The 24,642-nt window shown below is 33.2% G+C and overlaps 2 protein-coding genes across 6 annotated transcripts; one reads left to right on the top strand and one right to left on the bottom strand.

The window, feature by feature from the left end:
- Positions 1-264: 264 nt before the first annotated feature.
- On the bottom strand, positions 265-5,864 carry LOC143611239 (inactive poly [ADP-ribose] polymerase RCD1-like). 5 transcript variants are annotated; one of them, XM_077085490.1, is made up of 8 exons: positions 5,737-5,864; positions 4,761-4,875; positions 1,848-3,013; positions 1,479-1,720; positions 1,064-1,164; positions 788-946; positions 594-706; positions 265-495 (listed from the first exon to the last, which is right to left on the bottom strand). In XM_077085490.1, the coding sequence occupies exons 3-7, from the start codon at positions 2,918-2,920 to the stop codon at positions 602-604; spliced, it is 1,680 nt and encodes a 559-aa protein (XP_076941605.1). In that variant the 5' UTR covers positions 2,921-3,013; positions 4,761-4,875; positions 5,737-5,864; the 3' UTR covers positions 265-495; positions 594-601. The 5 variants fall into 5 exon arrangements, with proteins under 5 accessions (XP_076941605.1, XP_076941606.1, XP_076941607.1 ...); XM_077085491.1 differs by having other exon boundaries at positions 4,761-4,870; positions 5,737-5,861; XM_077085492.1 differs by lacking the exon at positions 5,737-5,864 and having other exon boundaries at positions 265-492; positions 4,761-5,081.
- Positions 5,865-20,602: 14,738 nt separating this feature from the next.
- On the top strand, positions 20,603-24,436 carry LOC143611235 (cellulose synthase-like protein D3). Its single transcript, XM_077085487.1, has 3 exons — positions 20,603-21,542; positions 21,618-22,425; positions 22,592-24,436. The coding sequence occupies exons 1-3, from the start codon at positions 20,677-20,679 to the stop codon at positions 24,350-24,352; spliced, it is 3,435 nt and encodes a 1,144-aa protein (XP_076941602.1). The 5' UTR covers positions 20,603-20,676; the 3' UTR covers positions 24,353-24,436.
- Positions 24,437-24,642: the final 206 nt, after the last annotated feature.

The raw sequence follows: 24,642 nt of genomic DNA, 5'->3' as shown, positions 1-24,642 counted from the left end.
ATACCAATTTTACACCTCTAGTCATTTTATGATATGTGATGACCTATATTTGAGTCTCCGAAATAAAGTTTCACTGATAGTATATGTGAATATGTTATAAATAGCCAATATGACAATATGTGATGACTGTCCTAAAGTTCATCAGTGTGAAGTAAAATTGATCCCATTGTAAAATAAAGACTAGTCTGACCTTTATCTGACCTAGAAAACAAATGATCAACAAAAAACCAACCACTTATCGCAATCAGTCAGAAAAAAATGTCAACAAATTGAGTGACCTCAATGGCACCTGAATTGGCCTATAAAAAGAAGTTTTATTATCATCTTACGTTTATCCCACAATCTAAACACATAAAAATTTTAAAAAATACCAGTCTAATTTTAACATTCAAACACCAAAAGCTTAAACTGTCATCAAGAGTATGGAACTTTTCCCACCTCAAATTTCTTCATATCGCGTCTAACTTTATGATGTCTTGTTAAATAGTAATGCTGCTGCAAAACAAGGATTGATGCAACAACAAACTCAACTTCAGAATTACAAATATACAAGACCTAAAAAAAATGGGTAACAATAATGAAAAACTTATTACCAATTGACTTAAGCTCGGGAGGAATGAAGGCTGGATATTGTAGACCTTAATATCTGATCCCCCACTATTGACCTCAACTTCGTAACAAACTCCTCCCGACTCGTTTTCTTTCCCTATAAAATCACCAATAAAAAAGTTAGCAAAACACTTTAAACAATACACAAAACTGGCATACATTGTGCCAGCATACATACCCTAAGAGACTCATAGAAAATATGCACTAGCTTCATATCGTCTGGAGATACTTTATCTGAACGGGCTTCAAATAGCTTTGAGAAAGGCATCCATGGTGATTTAGGAGCCATAGAGGTGCTTGATCCAACACTCGGCACATTTACCACAGACATGTTACCCTAAGATGGAAGATAAGAAATAATAATAACCGCAAAAAACTACAATCTTAAACATCACCTACAAGATACGCTGAAATATAACTTCTTTGAGACTATTATCACAAGAAAAAAACACACCAGTTTACTAGAAGAAGAATCCATTTGCAACGGTCCCTGAGGTTCTTGGGTTGTTACCCTTGATGACATATTAACCGTACTTCCGTCTATTATCAGATTCCCTGTTTTATCAAGCACATGATTCATAAAAGGATTAGATATTTGGGATTCTACTGTTTGTAGCATTACTAAAGACCTAGAGCTGTTACTTATAGCTTGAGTCTGCCAGATGTGAATTTATCTGAGTCTCGAATGACAAGATGACAACATGCCTAATTGTAATTCTTCTCATTGTCCTAATTTTCACCCTAATGATGCCACGTTGTAGCCAACTGGTATCACAATTTTCCACAACAGTAGTTAACATGTTAAAGAAAAAAGATTATAAATGGCAGATGTTGTAGTTGGTTTATGAGAAGGCGTGAACTACTAATACCTTCAGCAATTGGAGATATCTTGTAGCTAACAGCATATTCAGGATAGATATGGGTATTCATATTCATGTTCCAAACAACATAATAATTTGGATTATCCAAATTATCAACTCCACTGTCAAAGCAATCATCACTTGGATAAAATTGTTTAGACCCAGGTGAGACGAGCTCCATATTTCCCAATATCACACGGCATAACATCATGCATCTTATTCCTTTTTCGTCAACATCACAAATAGTAGCACTGTAACCACAACAAAAAAAATTATATATTAAATTACCACAAAAGAATACATAGAATAACTAAAGTTTACCATATGTTCATCGTGTAAAATCATAGCTCAAAAGAAAACATAAAAGCTTATTTGTACCTGTTGTGGGCAGAGTCAACAGCTGTAAGGTGGACCCCATACCCATACCTCCCAAGTTTTGGCCCATCATGTCCGAGCCTGTAAACCGCAGCGCTAGAAGGTGCATCTGTGGACGATGCAAACCAAGCATAGCTCACATTTGCATCACCACGAAGCTTTTGTGTAATTTCAACTTGCTTCTCAAAAAGCTCTAGCTTCGATTCCAAAATATCACCAGAACATTTCTTGACATCAATTACTTCAGCTTTCAAAGCTGGATTAATGCCCTTGATAAACATATTTTCAACAGTTTTTGGATCCAAAGTTTTGCAAGAACTTGGGGATGCATCCTCGTCACTCTGTTGAATGTTCTCAACATATTGGTCAGCTTTCGCATATAGGTGTTTGCAACTATCATTTAAGTTGTGATTAAATTTGACCCTCTTAATATTTGACTCATAGACATCAGACTCGTCCATGCATTCCTCAAGATTATTGTTATTTAATCCACATAAATCAATCTCAACATGCAACTTAATTTCAGGAGTCGTAGAAGACTCTAATTCAACAAGTTCTATATCATTCTGTGCCTCAGACTTATTTGATTGATGACTTTCAAAACTAGTATATGTTTCAGGGAAGAAATAACTACCTGTGTCATCAATCCAAGCTATAGGTTTCTGTACACCAGTACTCAAATCTACTTCGATCATATGTAAGATATCTAAAATGAAATGGCGTCCATCAATTTTTACTTCAATTGCTGACTTCTTTGCCAAGAAATCTTCTCTGACCAAGTCAATAACATCTTGCAAAAAATCATTCCATTGACCATCTTGAGAAAAAAGTAACCGTCGAGGTACTCCGGTTTTCATAAAGTTTGAGTAGTTCTTGAGTGAAACTTTTCTAGAAGAGAAACATTTTGACTTGCAGCTTTCATCTCTCTTTCTCTTTCCAGTATGTTTCAATACTGGGTTGGGCCTCACAGCCAAAGGACGAGTACAAGCTTTAACTATTTGAGATGCACATTTCCTTTTAGAATCAAGAATAACTCTACTACCACGGTCTGTTACTTTAACCCACTTGGATGCCATTTTTTATCTACAAACTTAAACTGTACTTACTCTAGTCAACCTACCTAGATTAATATAAATACTCAAAACGAGGGTTTGAAGAAACTGAAAGTCCTGCATAAAGAGAAGTAGCAATCAGTCAGCAACAAGTTAATTACAAACCTTAAACAGACCCCACCACTTACATGTAAATCTTTTTGCAAGTCAATAACAGAAAAGACCAAAAAATGGTAGATGAAACGTAAAGATCATTTAGCTAGCAATGATTCTAGAGAGCAAACCATAATACATAAATTAGAGTCCATTAGTCTGAACTCTGAAGTAATGTGTAGGACAACATTAAACATCATGAACATTTACTAATCCAAAACCAAATACCAGAAAATAATAATATAAAATAAACTCCTCAATATATAAATTCAATTTTTCCATGATATACAAAAACAGTATGAAATCAAGGAAACCAACGTACTTAAGAGAAATAGCGTTCTCACACTTACCTAATCTAGCCTGCAGTAAAGTCCCTATCGTAAATACGTTAATAGTTCCTGATTATAAAGCATAAAAATTCCTTACTGAAAATCTTTATCAGAAAAATAATGCTTATTCATATATACAACATGCACGGGCTTATTAATATTGACCAAACAATAACAATCTTATTGTAGAAGACAAGGAGGTTATTATTTATGGAATGCATGACAATCTTATTATTAACTAGATATCTATAATAGCTCTTTCTTTCTATCTAGAATTATTCTCTCCTGTCAGTTAATAGCTCAACTAAGACTAAAATAATCTTCATTTATTTATTGTATTTTCTGAAATTAAGTTTCCAAGTACGAGAGCAACACATGTTATTCTGCTCTACTGACATAAATTTAAACCAATGTTTTAAATAGCGAACAGCGAACAATAGTGACAGGCTACCTATACTAAGTAGCGATAGCAATGAAATAGCGCAGCGGGCGCAATTTCACGTTTAGCAATACACTTGAAGAAAATTTTAGAAATACTTTACAATGTGTATTTTATCAAAAATCTGTTAAATATGGAAAAATAAATATGTTTCTTTTTTCAATCCTGAAACAAAAAACCCTAAATACGTTTCCTTTTTTAATCACTATCTATATTAATCCCCAAAAAAACCTAAATCCACTATGGGGGCGACGAAATCAGAATGCGACATATTGCCGCTTCGTTACGCTATTCGCTATAGCGGACACTATGATCGCTATTAACTATGCTAAGAACTTAGAGTTTTCTTTCTTTAATCACAGCTCATTGGTAATAAAGAGCCAGAAAACTATTCTCAGTCCTCTACTTATTTTATATTCCATGAACATTGCAATAACACAATAGTCATCCCGACACAAAATTCCAAATATACCTTAACTGTCTAGAGGTGTTGCTTCTGCAACATCAACCTCATGTGTGCATAACTGCATACCATACAAACAGACTTTAATACTTAAATTATAAACTCAAAAGTGTCAAAGTCAGGCTTCAAGAACGCATGTGAAGAGATATTAATTGTGAAAAAATTAAATATATGTTGAGATCAAAAGATAAATCAAGTTTTATATCCTCAAAGAAATCCCACAAATATAAGATTACCAGTTAAAAAACATGCATAGAAAATTGTTCTTAAAAGATTCAATCAAACGCAGCATCACTCTTTCGCAGGAACAAACGCTTTCAATTATTTGTTTGTTATGATTAACAAAAGAAACAAACGCTACCTAAAGAAACTGAAAATTAAAAGAACTCTACTATAACCAAAAGATAGTTGAAAAACGCATTAACTTGAGCACATTATAAGACAACATTCACATCACTCACTGGAGTTAGAAAAACATACCATTTTTCAAAACCGACTTCACTTCTGCAGAATGCGCCCATTTCCCTTCCATCGCTTGAGGTCGACAAATTCCTAACCCTGTCACTAAGTAATTACAGCTCTAACAAGTACTACACTAAAACACAAAACATCCGTCAGAGCTTGTAAAAACACACAGTAAGTAGAGCACCGTATCTTATCCACGAAAAACTATATATCATATTCATCATCCACATGCAATTCAATCATTTCCCAGCAAAACAAAACATGAAAATTTATATTATTTGCACTAACTTTCACATTAATTAACCAGACACAAATGTTCAATACCAGTTAAGGTGCAATTGGAAAGTCTGCGTATGCAATTTCCGTGACTCGAATTTTGTGAATTAGGTTTCCAACTTCAAAGGCACGAATCACAAGTGTGCACGTACTCTCAGAAATACTATTTTATGAAAACCTAAAAACATGAATTATGAAGGGATTTACAATTCTTTATACGTCGTCCACTGTGCCTATCTTTACCAAACATCTAACATTTTGAATCCTCATCTATGTTAATTAAACTCATAATTATAAATAATAAAAATAATAATGATGATAATAATAATAATAATAATATCTGACAGTGAGACACATATAAGCATAATAAGCAACAAAAAACAATCAAATACCAATAAAATCCCAAATTTTCATCTTCCTAACCCTAGAAAAATCTAAAAACAATAATTGTTAATCAGACAGACTAATAAGCTAGCTCCCCAAACATTCAACCTCTAATACATACATACAACAAATCAAAAGATATAATTAACAGTAACTTTACAGCATACTAGATAATCATTCGAATTCAAAGTTTACAGTTACTGCTACACCAAAAACATCGTATAATCAATCAATTAGACTTTCAATAAACGATACAAATAGCAGATTAGTGACGGACCAAGCCAGATCCTTCAATCCAGAAACCAATTAACTCAATCAAATAATAACTTACCACCAAAATCGGATGCTGTATCAATCAATCGATGGATCGAATCTTAACTAAGTCGCAGAGAAGTTTGATATTATTATTATTATTATTATTATAACTATAAAAGACGAAGGTCAAAATTAACAACGAGGCTAAATATATATACTGACGAAGGTCAAAATTAACAACGAGGCTAAATATATATACTGTATGTATATAAATATATAAGAAGATGGGAAGTGATTGATTGGATGATATTATTGTTATTTATTATTACTATAATTATATTATGTATGTGAAATTAATTAATTTATTAATTGTTGCTTGGCGAAAAAGTAACGGAGGAGAGAGAAAACGACGGCGGCCTTAACTTTCCGATTAGGGATTGGATTATTATTTATTCTTATTCTTATTCTTGTAGAAGAAGATGAAGAAATATATCACACGACGTCGTTTTGGTTTAGAATACCTAAATCGGGCCGTTACGTTTTCTTTTAAACAAAAAACGCCTAAATCATGTGAATTTTTTAATATTAATTCCTTCATAAAAATCTTCACCAATCACAAAAAAGACGTCACTTTTCCTTTTTTTTCTTTTCTTTTATTATTTTTCGTTATTTTAGATTAGTTTCAAGGAAAAAAAAAATTTAGCATTCACATCATTTTGTTTATCTCTAAATTACATTAAAAATTATTATAATTTTATTCTTTTTCCTAAATAAATAATATTTAGATATATATATATATATATATATATATATATACCAATTCTCTTTCTTTTACTCGCAAACATTTTCAAAATATATTAAAAAATTATAGGACGTGAACAGTAATTTTTCAAATATATAGAAAAATCTTTGCATTTTTCTCTCTTCAATCACAACACCTAACCCGCTCCTTGCATTATAAAAAACTTCACTCACATTTTTTATAGATTAAATATGAATGCATAAAGCATGGTCTCGGCAAACCCCTTTTGGGTAGCCTTTGTCGCTCAGCTACACCGACATTAGAGATTCGAGTAGGGCGCTCGGTAATGTTTCAAAGGTATAGAAATTAACAAAGATATCGTTTAACTTTAAGCATATCTAATCATAAGTTAATGAAATCAAATCACATAAGACTGTTATTATTCGATACATTTTAAACATGTGTTGTGGTGATAGATATATTAAATTTTATTTTACTCTAATCATCTTAAATGTAGTGAGTTTGGTAAAATAAGAAAAATATGTAGCGTGTAATTGTAAAAACATCAAGGGGATGTTTGGTAGCCGTTACCTCTGAATCAGCCATAGGTTTAGTGTCTAGTTCACTTAAAAATACATCTTATATGACGCTGAGCATTCCCAACCCATTCTCTACCATATATCTATCTATATGTATCATATAATTACATTAAAAATCATTGTATATTCTCTCTCGTGTTCAATTAAATAATATTTTTATACATGTATCATTATATTTTCTCTATCCTCTACTCACAACCATTTTCAAAAAATATTAAAAAATTATATGATGTGAACAGTGAAATCCCAAATTTAACATTTCATATAACATTTTCTATCTTCTCTACTCACAACCACTCATAACCATACCATATAATTTTCAAATATCCCTCGCATATGTTTAGGGAACGTTAAGAATGCTCAATGGGTAAGATTTTAGAATAATGCTGAATTATTCATATGATATATTTTAATCGATTAGGCATCTTAATAATTGAGCATAAACTTGCCATACTGCCCCTAAATTGTATATCTTTACATAATTTTTGAATCTTATACTTACTTTAGTTTATATACGGGTCAAGTTATTCTACGAATGAAAACAAAAATGAGAAATATGAGAAGGATTTATAGCTACACAAAAAAAACCCCTAAAAAATAAAAAAAAAATAAAAATTTATTGGAATTTAATAATTCAAACTTTGGCCTACTGGCCGATATTAATCATAAGTTAAGAAATTCCCTAGATTAATCATAATTTTCACTTTATTGGCCTCCACTGAGCCTTTTCTTAACAAGAACTAGCTCGGTTAGTTTTAGAGCAAAATATGTTATTTCTACAAATTGAGGGGGACAAACAAAAAATGTAATTTAACTTATAAAGTCACCGCCACGGGCGCCACCGCCACCACGACCACTATAGTCGTCTCCACCAACACCACCACCACCGCCACTGCAATTTTCGTCGTCACCGTCGCCACCACCACCACAACAGCCTCTGTCACCAGTGGTGGGGGTGGATGCGATGGCGGAAGTCGCAGTAGTGACGGTGTCGACGACGGCATTGGCGGCGGAGATGATAGTGGTGGTGGTGGCGGCGCCCTTAGTGGTGAGTTTTTAAGTTAAATTAAAATTTCATTTGTCCCCTCAACTTGGAGAAATGACATGTTTTGTCTTAAAAATAACCGGATTAAATTATGTTAACAAAAGGCTTAGTGGAGGCCAATAAAATGAAAGTTGGAATTAACCTAAGAAATTTCTTAAGTTTGGATTAATATTAGCCAGTAAGCCAAAGTTTGGATTATTAAAATCTAATAAACCAAAAATAAATAAATTATAACTCAAAATATAATAAAAAATTTAAAAAAGTAAGAACACAAATATGTTTCCACCGTCTTTCTCGTTCTCATAAAAAAACACAATGATAAGTGAAAAAAGTCGTTGTGTCTTTTTGTTTATCATTGTGTTTTGTGCTTATTTTCGTCATTAATTGTGTCTTTTTTCTTTGACATTGTGTCTTTTATTCTTTATATTGTGTTATATTACTTAACATTGTGTTATATTTTGTTCGGCATTATGTAATAATTTGCGATCTATAGTGTCTTTTGTTAGTTATAATTATGTCTTTTGTTCATTTTCGTCATTGTGTCTTTGATCACACCATTGTGTCTTTTCGTCATTTTTTTTTTATTTTTTGTATTATTTTTTTAATTTTTTTAACGGGAGTGATGGCGGAAAAATTTTAGTTTTTTTTTATTTTTTTCGTTTTTTATTTATATTTTGAGTTATGATTTTTTTTATTAATTTTTTTGAATTTATTTTAAGGGGTTTTTTATGTGGTTAAAAATCATTTTCACACTTCTCATTTTTGTCTCATTTTGTATTCTAACTTTACCCTTTATATATAACCAATTAAATTTAAAAAGTATTTGCCTATTATAATAAGGTAATTAAAATTTTTATAGATACTTTCTTTTGGTATAATAAATTGGTTGTGGCTCAATGGTAGAGCACTCACTTTACTAGTGAGAGGTAGGGGGTTCAAACCTCACTACCACCAATTTATATGGCAGATATGAGGGATGACCCTGGCTTGCCAGGGTTTGAGTCCTGATCTCACCCGGTTTTACCGGCTCCTCGCTGTCGTGCCGTTTGGCGGGCGTGGGGTCAGGTTTTATTCGGTGAATCCCTCAATAGGTGGACCGCTTGGAGCTTCGTCTGTCCGGACTAGTAGCCGGCTCGGGCTACCTTTAGCCAATGGAGGCCGCGTACGGAGTACCCGACGTTACTTAGTTGGCCGTTCAAAAAAAAACTTTCTTTTGATATTGAAAATAATTTAATTTTGATATATGGTAGTAATTTAGGGTAACTTCTTGGTTCTTATTTTTAGGTTTTGAGTCAACTCAAAAAACTCAAATTCAAGAGAGTTTCGCTAAAGCAATGATTCAAGAAATTTGATAAGGCATATTTATTATTGGTTTTAATGTATGTTCATATTAATCAAACAATTTTAATACTTATTTTATCTTAATCTTTTACAAGTGAAGATAATAATGTTCTTTTTTAATATTATTAATTTTCTCGGTCAGAAATTCAAAACCTAACTGGACCAATCTTTTAAAATCCGAACCCAAAACACCATGTCAAATTCGGATTATGTTTCAGGTTTAACTTTACAAAACTCAAACCCAACAAAAACCCTACCCGAGTTACACGGCACCTCCTCCGCCATAGTGTGAGTTGGGCCAAAATTTCAATCTGAATAACACACCTACTGATATTGCCTAAAAACAATGTTTCCTGAGTAGTAATAGTATTAGTAGTAGCAGCAGGCTGTTGTTGTTGCAATTAGAACATTCACAACTCGTTCCCTATATTTTGTGAGGGCGTTGCAAATTATAGGATATGGTTAAAAGTGATTGTAAGTTTAGGTAAAATAAAATATTATATGAGAAAATTAAATTTGAGAATACATTGTTCACACCATATAATCTTTTAATATTTTTTTAAAGTGGTTGTTAGCTGAGGAGATAAAAGATATAATGATAAAGAAATAAAATTATTATTTGATTTAGAGCATGTTTTGAATTGAGTTTAAAAATTACTTATTGCTTTTTCAAAAAATCATTTTAAAAAGCCAGTATTTAATACTTTTAGAAAACTTATTTTTATCCTATAAAAAGCTGAAATAAAAAGGATTTCTATAATGTGAGGACCTTTTTGAAATAGGAAATAAAAAGTAGTAATTATTATTGTAATGTGGTATGGATATAGATTGGGCAATATGGTGGGCGAACTATACAATGAATCCTTTAATTTTATTTTTTTAATAGTTATTATTATTTTATTTAACATGTAATTTTGTTTTTCTGATAAGACTAGTGGTTAAATTTCAAGTGAAGATCCACTTTTGATCCTTACTTGTGCTATTTTGAGTGAATATTGATAATGAAGGATTTGAGATAGGCATTATACAATGTTGTCAATTCAGATTCCCGGCCCACCCGATTTTCCGTCCTGCCGTGTGTTACGACAGATAATTCTGCTTTTGTGACGGCACAATGACAGTCAATTGGCAGCTAACGGCATGGTTTCCCGGGAGTATCCCCAAGCCAAACTCCAAAGCTAGCATGAGCCCGATTAAGACAACATAGTCTTATCAGAGTGAGACATCGAAGCTCTCCAAATTTGAAGAGTGTGATAGGCGGTAGCCTATATACAAAAAAGACGTCGTTTTAAAAAAAATTATTAACCTTTACACATTAAGTTTTTTTAATATAAATACATGTTACGTTGTTAAATTAAGATATAAGGTTTAAAGAAAATCGTGATATATATTGTATAAAGATTGTTGGATCGTAATAAGTTTTAACACATGCTTAGATCAACATTTTGTGGGATAAAAATATTTGTGCGTTACATACCAAGAAACACACTTAAACACTCAGCTGAAATTTAATAGAACCAAACATTAATTGCTCAAAAATATCTTGTTAATCTTTCCAAGAATCATCATATTGTGCCTAAGGGGACTAAGGGGCTGTTTGGTTCATTCAGATCTGAATGAGTCAGGTCTGAATGAACCTCTGTCCCATTCAGAGGCGACAGCAAGTCTGAATGATTCAGACATAATTTTAACCATTCAGATGTTTTTCTGTTTGAAACCTAACAGTCTAAAGTTTGAATAAATAAGATGTTTACTTCTGAATGGTTCCATTCAGATGTAAACAAACAGCCCCTAAATGTTATAACGTTTTAAAGGGAAAGGAAAAGTACCAAAGTGTCCCTATTTAAACATGGGTCGGCCCAAAATGTAAAAATAAATAGAGATATTGTGACATACAAATATACAACCCCTTTTTAGCAGGTTCTTATTTTCTCATGTTGTTAGGAATAGAAGTATATAAAGATTCATATAGTAATGGAATATGAAATGGGCTAATGTGGGATTGTAGTGACCACGTTAAGGAGTTGTAAAGAGTTATAAAATTTTGTTAAGAGTGAATGGAGATTTATAAGACTAACCAATCACAACACACACCCTTAAACTATTCAGCTAGTGGAACCTGATTTTGGAAACTGGATGATGAAGCCGATAGGTTGGCGGTGTTTGCTGAGAAGCCACCTGATTCCCTTTCCCCAATTGACGTCTCCAAGCACCCTAACACAATTAGACACAAAATTTTGTTTGTTTGAATCTAATATAAATGGGCCCCGATTAGCTTCTAGTCGAATTTGCAAACATGTTTACCTAACACGAGCATTAGATTTGATTGTTTAAACATACTTGGTTTATATTACATTTCTACTTTTGGTTGTAAATTGTATGTATAGAGATAAAGGTTAAACTTTTGGGTTAAAGGGCCGTTCCGTGTTAAGGGGTGTTTGGGATTCCTTATTTTTATCTCCTTATAACTTATTGACTTTTGTAAGTTAAAAGAGTGTTTGGATAATGTGGCTTTTTTAAGTTTTTAAAGAAGGAAAAAGGAGTTTTGATAAGTTAGGATATTGTAACTTATCAAAAACTCCTTAAATAAGTCAAAATGAAGTGTAAATAAGGAATCCCAAACATGGCCTTAACCTAGGAAAATTTATGACGTATTCAACTTCAGTTATCTACGCTATATTTAAGCTCTTGTCGAATTTCCAGGGCTAACTAGCAAAACCTAAAACATGGCCTCTTAAGCACCCTTGCTTTTTTTATCGACACAAGAATAACATAAAATAGTCTCACTGTTGTCATTGTTAAATTTTCACGTTAATCACGTAATTATAATACTATGGAAGTAAAAGGCTATAATGGATTGTTGTTTTTTTTTCTCCTTAAACTTGAACTTGTTTGGTTTCAAAATAGCATGTGTGATTTCCCTTGGTTGAAGTTTGATAAAATCACTTTGATTGAACCAGACCATCAAAATGATCTTCTAATTATTTTTGGAATGAACAAAATGCTTAATTACGAACAATAGCAACACAACATTTTTTTTTGTTAATACTTGTTCCGTTTAATCATTGTTTTTTATTCTTCTGAATTTTGTAATTGATTTGTAAGAAGAAACGTCTTCACCATGACTCGTTACAACTTGAATACAACCCATGAACTAGTCAATTTGGTTGAGTCATTTAGACACAAATACATATGTGTCTTGTTTGGGTGAACATTTCAATTCGACACGACTAACACCCCTTTATTATGATTAGTCATACCAATAATCGGTTTCAATAATGCTTAGATGGAACACGTGTATTGGAGGCTAGGAAAGCTTATTCACAAGCACTTTCCTGAACTTCTCCTTCCTATTATCTAACGATAAATTGAAACTAGTAGTTGTATTTAGGAACCAACCATACAACCGTTTGTTTCCAATATAAATCATGATGGGACGAAATAAAAATATGATATTTAAAACACTTTATTTCAAGAAGAAAGCCAAGGAAAAAAAAATCAGATTATGGTTTATGCTTTTAAGAGGTAATAAAAGAGAAACATACATAATTAGTGATTGGTGGTCTCCCATGTGCCAAAAGTGCAAAAGTTGTTAAATGGGTTTTAAACGTACTTAATTAATTAATACAGTCTTTAATTAGAGTCAAATGAACATGATTAACTTTGTATAGATCTTGATCATCTCTAAAAGTTGTCACAAAATCTTATAAAATCATAGAAGAAAATTCGAAGCGTCATACGATTAATCGATTATCGATATGTGTCATCGCATTATTTTCCCTATTAGCACATTCATCTTTGCTAGTAGCCTGATAACACTATCTTTCATCTTACAAATTACACTATTACCATTTATAAACCTTCAATTATTTGGTTATCTTTTCTCATTTGTCTCTGAAAACACAAGATTTGATGAATTATCATTTCTCGGCTTAAATTTTAGATTAAAGTTTTTTTTCTCTATTTTGAGAGTTCTTAAAATTTGAGATATAGAACGGTCGCTTTAATTGTATATGGCGTTTACATCGTAAATTTGCCCCTGTCTAATAGGTCTATACACCCATAGGGCAATTGGTCCAATTGCAGCCCCATGACTTTTCTTATAGAAAGTGGTAGGGTCAAGTCTTGTGTGTGACAAAATTTCATGTGTGAGCTAGTGGTTTTGCCATAGTAGGCCTTTGGCGATGGGTTTCCCTTAGAACTGGCGGCGGGCCAATCAGGTCACCAACGATGTTTGTGATCGCGAGCGATGGTGGCCTTTTGCTAATAGGTGCATCCGAGTGGCTAGGCTTAGTTGTCCATTCGAGGAGTAAAAAAAGACGGACTGGTTTCCATTCGAATGCCAATAAGATAATAGGAATCCAACACATTTAAAGGAACCTGGGAAGTGGTAACTAAAAAAAACACAAGTTATTAACAACACAACACACAATCCAGTTTCTATTCCTGGCTTCCTGCGACCTTTGGACTTTAATTTGATGATGAAAAATATTATGAAACAACCGATTCAACATAGTGTGACAAAATCATCATGGTGGATATGATACAAAGGCATGGCTTTTATATGAATTAAAAAATAGGTCCTCGATTAAATTACTATTATGTTGAAAAGATTTAAAGATTGATGTAATTTCTCTTTTATTATTGTATGTTGTGTTTGTGGCTTCTATCTTCTTGCTAATTGTCTTTTAATAAAAACTATCGTTTAGAAAAAAAAATCAATTCACCATAACAACTATTATTGGAAATTGAATTCATACTTGCTATCAAAACAATATTTGAACTTCATGTATTTTATGGTGTGACATCCGATTTTAAATTACGCAAATTTAAATACTTCACATACGAAGGCAAAATATAAATATTTTAAATATAATTTTTTAGATGTTAAAAGTAGTAAAAGTTTTCATAGATTAAATTTTATATCCATGTGGTAGTCCATTTACAATATTTTAACTATTTGCAAATACACGTACTATATATCCAAGCAAACTCCGTAATATGCACATACACGTGTACTTTTAGATTTATTTCTTAATGTTTTGTCACTAGCTTTAGTTGATGACTAGAAGGTCATAGATACATAATAAGTTGGTGTTGAATTTTTTGATGAAAAGACAACAAAAATCATGTGAAAATTGAAACAGAAAGCACAATTATAAAATAATGTTTGTTTCTTAGTCGATGTGGTTAAGGTCATAATTTTAATCTCGATTTAGAGTTGTTGGTTATAATATGTTTCAGTGGTTTAAGGGTTATGTCAAGTATATCAGTAATCTTGTGTTACTTATTTTATAGGGGAAATCAAGTAAATAATATTTATGTGTATTTTTATGTTACTGTCCGTGATAAATAAGACTGTATTTCTACGTCATCAAATTCACTAACTCTTAACTACACCATTTTATGTTTTTATATAAAATATATATTTTAAATACATAAACTTTGCATGCTCTTCAATAAATAAAAAAAATAAGTAGATACCTAAAAATAAGCTAACGACATGAACGCATGTACGATAAAGACCATACATACTTGATAAATAACTCACGGATACATAATTAATAAAACATTTTATAATGTTTGTATATATTAACATGTTTCTTAGACTGTCTTCAATGGTGAGAGTCCGCCCTCCCATGCCCGATACTAACTCAGATTGTTCGTTCATAACCCCACTCATCTACAACGTAATTCTAGAAGTAAAAAACATAAGTGAGATAAAAGCATGTGTGTGTTTTTATAAAGAAAAAAAGTTATATGACATTTTTATAATATTCTTTATGTTATGCCCAAGTGAAAAAATAGAAAAAAAGAAAAAGAAGAAGAAATAGGTTGGAGAAAAAAGAGCAATAGTCGTTTGACACGTTGGCGTTGTGGATATTCTTCATTTATCCATCCGTGAGTCGCTCCGTTAATTCGGTGGACCTGCCTTCAATAAGTCAATTGAATTACGAGTAAATTATGGTTGTTACATAACTTGCTCTTTAAAAGAGAAAAAAAGAAGATAACTTAATCATTCAACTAAGTGTGGTTAAATACTTTTTTTTTCTATAAAAGGGTTAAACATGATTTCGAAAATTAGAAAACAAATTCCATATTTTCTTAAATGATGTTACATTTATATTTTTTCCATTACGTCTAACTCAAACATCCATTAATCCTAATTCTAAATGAAACTAGAAACCTCAATATTATAGAACACTAAAATGAAACATTGGTACCACTATTATATATATTTAGGGGGTGTTTGGGATTCTTTATTTTGCATTTTTATAACTTTTCATTAAGTTAATAAGTTATAAAAATGTAATTATGGAACTTTTCCTCTCACAATATAAGCAATACCAAATACCTTATCATTTTTCAAAAAATTTATAGGTTATAAGTTGGTGAAAATAAGCAATCCCAAACACCCCCTTAGATATCATTCATATAAAGATTGAGAGGGCATTCACAACAAAATTGTTAGGTAATGCAAAAAAGAAACATCTATTATTCAAACTCTTGTAAATGATGATTACTGTCAGGGAGTGAGGAAAAACTTACGAAGTACTAATTAAGCTAGTCAGAAAAGAAAGATGTGATCATTGAAAATATATAATAAGCTATCAGTGGTTCCTTTTCACATTCTAACAAATCAAAAGTTTGGTAATCTCTACCATAGAAAGAAGTTTGTATACGATAATCTATGCCAGATTAGAGAGCCGACTAGTGAAGAAGTATCATTTCAAGAACAAATTTTTGTCTCACCAAAATTGTTTATGCAAAAGAGTGAGCAACAAGTGTTTACTAGTGAAAAAGAGACCTTAATCTCATGGTTTTTTGGAACACAAGAAGATATAAGACAACTATGATCTCTATTAACCGAAACTAATATTTTCTCTCTCTTTAAAATTAAACGAATCATTTCAATTTATAGTTTGATATATAAAAAATCGAAATGTGAAATTCCTGTTGTAGTAAACATATTTTATAACATCATAGTCTTACTATAGTCAAACTAACTGATGTTTCAGATTCACATTGAACAACCAACTCTCTATATTAAGCCTTGGGGGCCATACATGTTAAATGGTTTTGAAAAAAGTTGTTAGTCTGGAACATGCTCCTACGTTGGAGTAACCTTAAGAATGAAGTTAACTAAACTAACATCTTGATTCCTTTTATAACCATTCAAGATTTTATCACCCACCAATTATGTTAGGGTGAAGGACTGAAGGGTATGCATCCCACACATCCAATCCACCTCATAATGATCTCTCTTTCTCCTTCATATCTTTATCAAAGTAAAAATTTTATCACCAATCCTAATCATGTCAAAACTTATGGTATCTGTTTTTACCATCCCAAACCATTTTGAATCAATTATTTTAAATAATACAAACTAATACACAGTTGATTGAAAATATAAAACTAATTTAATGATATAAATTTAGTTGTAAAAAGTATACAACTTCCAAATAAAAAGGTATTTCATTAATTAAAAATATTATAAAACTCAATAAAATATACGTAAAGAGTATACAACTAGACAACTAGTCGTCTAGATGGAGTACGTAGGTTTTGCTATATATATGTTATACAGATCGCCTCAAAGGGAATTTTGTGTATCTTAACAACACAATTTCATACTAATATCATCGTTTACTTATTTATTGGTTGGATTATCAATTTCATATACGTGACGTATTGATGCCCCTTCATCTTTTAGAATTACGTTGTCTTATTTCCTCTCTAAATTGTTGCATGTTGAGAAGCGTTCATGAAGTAGCTGTCAGTTGGGATGAGATTAGCGGACATTGTTCTCGTTGGTACCTTATTCTCATGGCTCTTGTCCCACACCCTCTCTCACCCGTGTTCTTTTGTAACTTTTTAAGTGATTTCTTGTTTTAAGTTTCACATCACACCATGTTAGACATCAACATATCAATTTTTTTAATTTAAAAATTTTAACTAACGAACTCATCATGCTTACCATCTTTCTATTGTAATGAGATCATTTTGTTCAATATATGAGTTTTAATGTTAATTAGTGCACTATTAAATAAATAAATAATCATAACTAAGGAACTCATCATGCTTAGTCATATAAAATGTAAACACGTAAAATAGCCTCTTTTTTAAGTTAACAAAAATATTTTTTTTCTACGAATATGTCAAACAATACATTGCAAGTTTAATCATGCTTGTAAACGAACCAAATGAACATGAACATGTTCGTTCATTTAATTTAAACCGAACAAATATAATTAAATACATATGAACGAATATAATTGACCAACATTGGATAAAAATAATCCTGAACATCAATATGTTGGATGCAAAACTTAAATTGCAAGAGGTAATATTATAATTACATAAAACCCAACTGAACTGTAAGAACCTATATACTTAAATGAATATATAAATAAACAAACTTAAATAAATACTCTATCTGTTCCATTATAAGTGTCCATGTCTGAAAAACATAAATTTTAAGATGGATTGAATGATTACTTTTATTTCTTACCAAATGACAATACTGTCCTTGAAAAGTGGGTCCATCAATATTATTTATTAATATTAGTTGTGTATGTTTAAGGGTAAACTTGGAAATTGGCTAATAAATTTTGAAAATAGACACTTGTAATGAGACAAATAAAAAAGTAAATGTGGACACTTATAATGGGATGGATGGAGTATAAACTAACTAACATAAATGAGTGTAAACGAACGACTATATTACATAAACGAGCATGAATAAACAAACGTAACAAATGTTCACGAATATAAATGAACGGATAAGTACGTATTCATATTCGTTTAACTAAATAAAGAAAAAAAAATAATATCCGAAAAGGAAATTCCGCCGGGTCGGCAAAGTTGCCGGTAAAAAAGAGAAGTACTTTAAATGGGAAAACGAATAATTTAAACGCGTAGGGTGGCCCACATTGCTTTCTCACCTGTTTTTGCTCGTTGTTTTTCATTTTCTCATTTCTTTTTCATTTTCTTTTCTCCGCTTAAAAAGTTCAAATGTTGACGAGGGCAGTTTGGGTATTCTGAGAATATGCTGCTTGTGCTACGGTCATGTTGTTTTAAGTTTTTGACTTTTGTCCACTAATGGGGTTGTGTGAGGATCTTAGCGTGTAGGGTAAGGGTATTATTGTCAACCAGAACATCTTTTTTTCTTTTTTTAATTAAATTAATATATGATTTTTTTTCAATGATTAATAAGTGAAAAGATATTGACTGATTTCCACAAGAAAATAATCAAAGTGACAATCTTGTTTTCTAGTATTTATTGTTATTCTTTTTGCATAGGGAAAAAGTTATTATCTTTAGTAAATATATTTATTGAATAGGAAAAAAATCTTGTTTTTTTAGTAATTATATCTTTTGCATAGGAAAAGATATATTGTTTATTTAGTAATTTTTCATATTTATATCTTTTTATGAATCTTTAAGAAAGAAGATGATCGTTGAACCCCTTATCAAACTCATCATATAAATCTACAAGCATAATAGAACAATATAAGAAATAAAAATGAAATTCCAAAAGTTGTGAAGCTCAAGTTGGACTTGTAAATGTTTCGCATAACTCGAATTTCCCTCGGCTCAACTTTCTGATATATAAATATTTGTCAGGGCCAACTTTACAAGGGAGTAAACTCAAGCTAGGGCTTTAGCGCACTTGGTTTTGACCTCCAATTTTAACCATAGTTAGGCAAAAAAAAAAAAACTAAATAAAACTGATCCTCTAAGTTATTTGAAAAACAAACATATATGTTGATTTGTTGTTTTGATTTGTAATAATTAAATTCGAAAAGACTCCGAATTGTCGACCTGATAACTTCTAGTATATATCTTTTTGTCTCGTGCAAAATCAAGCCTACGAAGTTTGAGCTCATTTAAACTATCGGCTTTTAAATCAACATCAAGGTCTAGTAGTCCATCACACTTAGACTAAAATCAAATCAAATCAATTTTCTTTATCAAATCTAGTCATCAAGAAAACTTATCTCCTTTACACTCCATTAACCTTGTATACATAACTGTATTAAATAACAAAAAACGTGACAAGGTAAATTGTAATCATCATGTATAAAACCGAAACATAAAATCTGCGTACGCAAAGGGTTAGGCCCATCCCAAATTCCAAAAGTATATCCTTTATTATTATTATTATTATTATTATTATTATTATTATTAGCTTCCTCCAACATTCTTCATTTTCAATTTCAATTTCAATTTCAATTTCAATTTCAATTTCAATTTTCATACTTGAAACAAAAACCCTTTTCTTGTATTCTCATTATATTCTCTCTCTCTCACACACACAAGTAACACACAGTCGCTTATTTCGGACTGTGTTTTGTTCCGGCAATACTTCCGTTTGGACCATCTTTTATCGGCGGTTTGTCCGAAGATCCTTAGATTCCATCCCAATAGAATCCGGACAACAAGATCTGTCAACAACAACAACATTTATTTATTTATATTTAGGTAAGCTAAACTAATCTAGGGTTTATTCGTTACAATTGGAGAGCCGGAGCCGGCGACTGTTTGACCCGGTTCATGTTTATTATGTCTAGTTCATGTCTTATATTTGCAGTCACTTTCGTTGAATATTTAAACCCTTGTAAACAAATATTATTATAACTTGAAGTGTTGGTTCAGGTAATCTAAATTACATATTATTAATATTATGTTAAAAAATGCTTTGTTAATTACAGTTGTAATATTAAGTGTTGGTTTTAATTGTTCCTCACACGCTCTCTGGGAAGCGGCTTCTTTGTTTTTATAAAACTTTATTATTATTATTATTATTATTATTATTATTATTATTATTATTATTATTATTATAATAATATAATATATTTTCTAGTCGTATATAGGGTGAAGAAATCTGTGGCTGTTTGTTCATCTGCTTGCTCTCTTTACTCACATAAATAAAATAATTTGGGGGTTTATTATTTCTTCCATGGATGATTGATATATACTTCATATCTGATTAGGTGATTTGTAATTTTACTTTTTTTGTTATTCATCAACTGTTAATGTGTTGTTTTTTGTATGATTAAAAGGTTTTTCTTTTCATGTGTTTTGTGCTTTTAATCAATCTAGTAGTTTTTCACATGTTCTGGATGAAGGGTATGGTGTGACTTTATATATTTGTAATTTATCAAGTTTAAAGCATGCTTTTTTTCTGTTTTTTGGATTCTTTTTTATTTATATCTTGATTATTTTCAGGTGATCTGTTAATTTCTTTGGAGATTTATGAGATTTTGGTTACGAAATTAGTGAAAAATGTCTTCTAGATCGCCAAAATCGGTAGAACTGCAACAGGGGCGGGGTGCGATTCCACCGCAGGTGACTTTTGCTAGAAGGACATCTTCAGGCCGATATGTAAACTATTCAAGAGAAGATCTCGATAGTGAAATTGGAAGTGGTGAGTTTATGAACTACACGGTTCATATACCACCTACACCTGATAACCAACCGATGGATCCTTCGATTTCACAACGGGTAGAAGAACAGTACGTGTCGAACTCACTTTTTACTGGCGGCTTCAACAGTGTAACACGGGCTCACTTGATGGACAAAGTGATCGATTCCGAAACCAGCCATCCTCAAATGGCGGGTGCAAAAGGGTCTTCTTGTCAAATACCCGGATGTGACGGGATTGTTATGAGTGATGAACGGGGTGTAGATATACTTCCGTGTGAATGTGATTTCAAAATTTGTCGGGATTGTTATGTTGACGCGGTTAAAACTGGTGACGGGATCTGCCCGGGGTGTAAAGAGCCGTATAAACAAACGGATCTTGATAAAAACCGTGTTGACCCGAGGCAACCGTTATCTCTGCCATCAAATATTCAAAATTCTAAAATGGAGAGACGGTTGTCATCAAAGATGGAGAGAAGATTATCTTTGATGAAGTCAACGAAGTCAGCTTTGGTTAGAAGCCAAACGGGTGAATTTGATCATAATCGTTGGTTGTTTGAGACCAGTGGGACATACGGTTATGGCAACGCGTTTTGGCCAAAAGATGAAGGAATAAGCGAGGATAGATCGGGCGTAAGCGGGACCGAACAGTTGGAACTGCTTAACAAACCGTGGCGGCCTCTTACTCGCAAGTTGAAGATACCTGCTGCTGTTATAAGTCCTTATCGGTATGTCCTTTGATGACATCATCTTATTTTGTCTATTTTCTTTAATTTAATTTTTATTTTGTGTATGCAATGCAGGCTTCTAGCCTTGATTCGGATGGTGGTTCTTGGATTATTTCTTCATTGGAGAATCACTCACCCGAATGAAGATGCAATATGGCTATGGTTCATGTCGGTTATCTGTGAAGTATGGTTTGCATTTTCTTGGTTACTTGACCAGCTTCCAAAACTCGCACCGGTTAACCGTGCAACCGACTTAAACGTTTTAAAAGAGAAGTTTGAAACCCCGAGCCCACAAAACCCGTCAGGAAAGTCTGATCTTCCCGGGGTGGATGTGTTTGTGTCAACCGCAGATCCCGAAAAAGAACCGCCTTTAGTCACCGCAAACACAATATTATCAATTCTTGCTGCTGAGTACCCTGTTGATAAGTTATCGTGCTATGTTTCTGATGACGGTGGTGCTCTTTTAACCTTTGAAGCTATGGCAGAAGCTGCAAGCTTTGCCAATTTGTGGGTCCCATTTTGTCGGAAGCATGCTATTGAACCGAGGAATCCTGAGACTTATTTTAATTTGAAGAAAGATCCGTTTAAGAATAAGGTGAGGCAGGACTTTGTGAGGGACCGCAGACGAGTTAAACGGGAGTATGATGAGTTTAAGGTGAGGATTAACGGGCTTCCAGATTCGATTAGGAGACGGTCCGATGCTTATAATGCTAGAGAAGAAATCAAAGCCATGAAACTTCAAAAAGAAACTGCGGGTGATGAACTCTTGCAGCCCGTTAAGATCCCAAAAGCAACATGGATGGCGGATGCAACTCATTGGCCCGGTACTTGGATGATTCCGTCTCCAGAACACTCAAAGGGTGATCATGCAGGCATTATACAGGTAATTTGGTAATTTCATTTTATAGAAAATCCGACAAAACTGTTCATGTGTTTTTACCCAAAATTGCAAACTTAGTCCGAACATGGACCATTTATGCAATTTTCTCTTTATTTTTATTTTTTAAGTTTGTACATGTATTAAACTGATTATGTGTAAATAATGCCAGGTGATGTTGAAGCCACCGAGCGATGAACCACTGAACGGTGCAGATGACGAGGCGAATCCGGTTGATTTCAGTGAAGTTGATATCCGGCTTCCGCTTTTAGTCTATGTGTCTCGTGAAAAACGACCAGGCTACGATCATAACAAGAAGGCTGGAGCCATGAACACACTGGTTCGGGCCTCGGCTATTATGTCTAATGGACCGTTCATGCTTAATCTTGACTGTGATCATTATATATACAACTCTCAAGCCATAAGAGAAGGCATGTGTTTCATGATGGACAGAGGTGGGGATCGCATCTGTTATGTGCAGTTCCCACAACGATTTGAAGGTATTGACCCGTCTGATCGTTACGCGAACCACAACACGGTTTTCTTCGATGGAAACATGCGAGCCCTTGATGGGCTTCAAGGCCCGGTTTATGTTGGGACCGGAACGTTGTTTCGTAGGACCGCACTTTACGGGTTTGACCCGCCTCGGTCAAAGGAGTACCACTCCGGTTGTTGCAGCTGTTGTTTCCCTCGGCGGAAGAAAAGCTCGGGTTCGGTTGCTTCTGCTCCTGATGAAAATCGGACTTTGAGAATGGGAGATTCGGATGACGATGAAATGAATCTTTCGTTATTCCCGAAAAAGTTTGGTAACTCGAGTTTGTTAATTGACACGATCCCGATAGCCGAGTTCCAAGGCCGCCCACTTGCCGATCATCCCGCAGTTAAAAATGGTCGACCGCCCGGTGCACTCACAATCCCTCGAGAGCTTCTAGACGCGTCTACTGTTGCCGAAGCGATTAGCGTGATTTCATGCTGGTATGAAGATAAAACCGAATGGGGAAACCGGGTCGGGTGGATTTACGGGTCGGTAACAGAAGATGTGGTTACGGGTTACCGAATGCATAACCGTGGATGGCGATCGATCTATTGTGTGACCAAACGGGACGCGTTCCGTGGGACTGCCCCGATTAACCTGACTGACCGTCTCCACCAGGTGCTCCGATGGGCCACTGGTTCAGTTGAAATATTCTTCTCGAAGAATAACGCGCTTTTAGCCAGCTCAAGAATGAAGTTTCTCCAAAGAATCGCTTATCTTAATGTCGGGATTTACCCGTTCACATCAATCTTTTTAATCGTGTACTGCTTTCTCCCTGCTCTTTCACTTTTCTCGGGTCAATTCATTGTTCAAAGCCTCGATGTCACATTTCTGGTGTACCTTCTTTCCATTACAATAACCCTTTGCATGCTTGCGGTTTTGGAGATCAAATGGTCGGGCATCGAGTTAGAAGAATGGTGGAGGAACGAACAGTTTTGGCTCATTGGCGGTACGAGTGCTCATCTTGCAGCTGTTCTTCAAGGTCTACTAAAAGTGGTGGCTGGAATCGAGATCTCGTTTACATTAACGTCAAAATCGGGCGGTGATGACAACGATGACGAGTTTGCTGATCTTTACATAATTAAATGGACGTCTTTGATGATACCGCCTATTGTTATTATGATGACAAATCTTATTGCCATAGCGGTTGGGGTGAGTCGGACGATCTACAGCGCTATACCGCAGTGGAGTCGGTTGTTGGGCGGGGTGTTTTTCAGCTTTTGGGTGCTGGCTCATTTGTACCCGTTTGCGAAGGGGTTGATGGGGCGAAGAGGGAGGACGCCGACGATTGTATTTGTGTGGTCGGGGTTGATTGCGATCACGATTTCGCTTCTTTGGGTTGCTATTAATCCACCTGCTGGTGCAAATGAGATTGGAGGGTCATTTCAGTTTCCATGAGGTAAGGTTAAGGTTTGTGAATTAGGAGTATTATTGTTTTGTACTGATGGTGGTGGTTAGATGGCTACACATATTCTTCATTTATTTGTACTCTTGAATGATAGACAATGGTTGCAAAGAGTTTATTTGATTTGTTGGTTTTTGTTGTTTTAAAATGAATCTTTTACAAAATTACAAAATAAAAATGGGCTTAAAATAAAACGCTTTTTTATATTAATATTAAATATTAATAATAATGCTTAATTCATGTAATTTTAGTTTATGTAACATTTTAAGATTCTATTTTTAAT

This window comes from Bidens hawaiensis, unplaced genomic scaffold (assembly GCF_021521415.1).
Source record: "Bidens hawaiensis isolate Kalapana, Puna unplaced genomic scaffold, B.hawaiensis_p1.1 tig00030267_1, whole genome shotgun sequence".
In the NCBI taxonomy this organism is placed as follows: Eukaryota; Viridiplantae; Streptophyta; class Magnoliopsida; order Asterales; family Asteraceae; genus Bidens; species Bidens hawaiensis.
Note: the sequence above shows the minus strand (reverse complement) of the source record. Positions and strands in the feature narration are given on the sequence as shown.